The 1,350-nt window shown below is 37.0% G+C and overlaps 1 protein-coding gene across 1 annotated transcript; it reads left to right on the top strand.

Moving 5' to 3' along the window:
* Window positions 1–330: 330 nt before the first annotated feature.
* On the top strand, window positions 331–1,038 carry LOC131076101 (uncharacterized mitochondrial protein AtMg00860-like). The gene has a single exon (XM_058013150.2). The coding sequence runs from the start codon at window positions 331–333 to the stop codon at window positions 1,036–1,038; it is 708 nt and encodes a 235-aa protein (XP_057869133.2).
* Window positions 1,039–1,350: the final 312 nt, after the last annotated feature.

Here is a 1,350-nt window from a genome sequence, read left to right as displayed (position 1 = left end):
CCAATGTATCGACAATCAATTGTTCAAAGTGATGAGATAAAAAGACAAATTCAAGATTTATTGTCTAAAGGCTTCATTAAACCAAGTACATCCCCTTGTGCTTCACCAATTTTATTGGTACTCAAGAAAGATGGAACTTGGTGTCTTTGTATTGACTTTCAGGCATTAAATAAGATTACCATCAAAAATCAATATCCACTTCCACGCATTGATGACCTATTGGATCAACTTCAAGGTGCAATTTTTTTCTCTAAGATTGATTTGAAAAGTGGGTATCACCAAGTTAGAGTTCAGGGTGAGGACACATGGAAGATGACTTTCAAAACCAAGATGGGACTTTTTGAGTGGTTTGTGATGCCATTTGGTCTCACCAATGCTCCTGCCACTTTCATGCAATTGATGTATGAGGTGTTTCGTGATTGTTTGGACAAATTTGTTATCATCTATTTAGATGATATTCTCATATTTTCTAAGACTTGGAAAGAGAATCTTCAACATTTGGAACGTGTTCTTTGCACTCTTCAGCAGAACAGTTTGTATGCCAACTTTTCCAAGTGTTCTTTTGGTCAGACATCTATCTCCTATCTTGGGTATATCATTGATGCACATGGTGTTCAAGTGGATCCTGTGAAAGTGGAAGTTCTTTTCAAGTGGCCTACTCCTTCAAATATCACCGAATTGAGGAGTTTTCTTGGTCTTGCCAACTTCTACCGCAAGTTTATTCTACATTACTCAGACATTGCCACACCTTTACACCAATTGAAAAAGACCAGTGTTGCATTCAAGTGGACGAAAATTCACTCTCAAGTTTTCAACACATTGAAAGAAAAATTATGTTCAACACCTGTTCTTGTTCTACCAGATCTCTCACAACCTTTTGAGATTGAGACAGATGCTTCACATTATGCACTTGGAGCTATTTTGAAGCAAAATGATCATCATGTGGCCTATCATTCAGAAAAATTTTCTTTTGCTAAAAGGAACTACTCCACAAATGATAAGGAGTTATATGCATTGGTCCAAGCCATTAATTATTAGAGGCATTATCTTTTGGGGAAAGAAACTGTTGTTCACACTAATCACTTGCCTCTACAATTTCTTCAATCTCAGAATAAAATTGAAGAAGCCAGGCATATGAAGTGGGCTTCATATTTACAATAGTTTCACTTGGTCATCAAGTATAAGAAGGGAAGCACCAACAATGTTGCAGATTGTTTGAGTCGGCCTCCTACAACACATGCTTTAACTATAGTGACCACTTCTCATTTGGGATTTTAGACATGGTCTTCTCAATATGCTCTAGATCCTGATTTTGGAATGACATACACCAGTCTTCAAAATCCTTCAGCT

This window comes from Cryptomeria japonica, chromosome 10 (genome assembly GCF_030272615.1).
Source record: "Cryptomeria japonica chromosome 10, Sugi_1.0, whole genome shotgun sequence".
Classification (NCBI taxonomy): domain Eukaryota; kingdom Viridiplantae; phylum Streptophyta; class Pinopsida; order Cupressales; family Cupressaceae; genus Cryptomeria; species Cryptomeria japonica.
The sequence above is the reverse complement of the archived record's forward strand: the minus strand, read 5'-3'. Positions and strand labels throughout refer to the sequence as shown.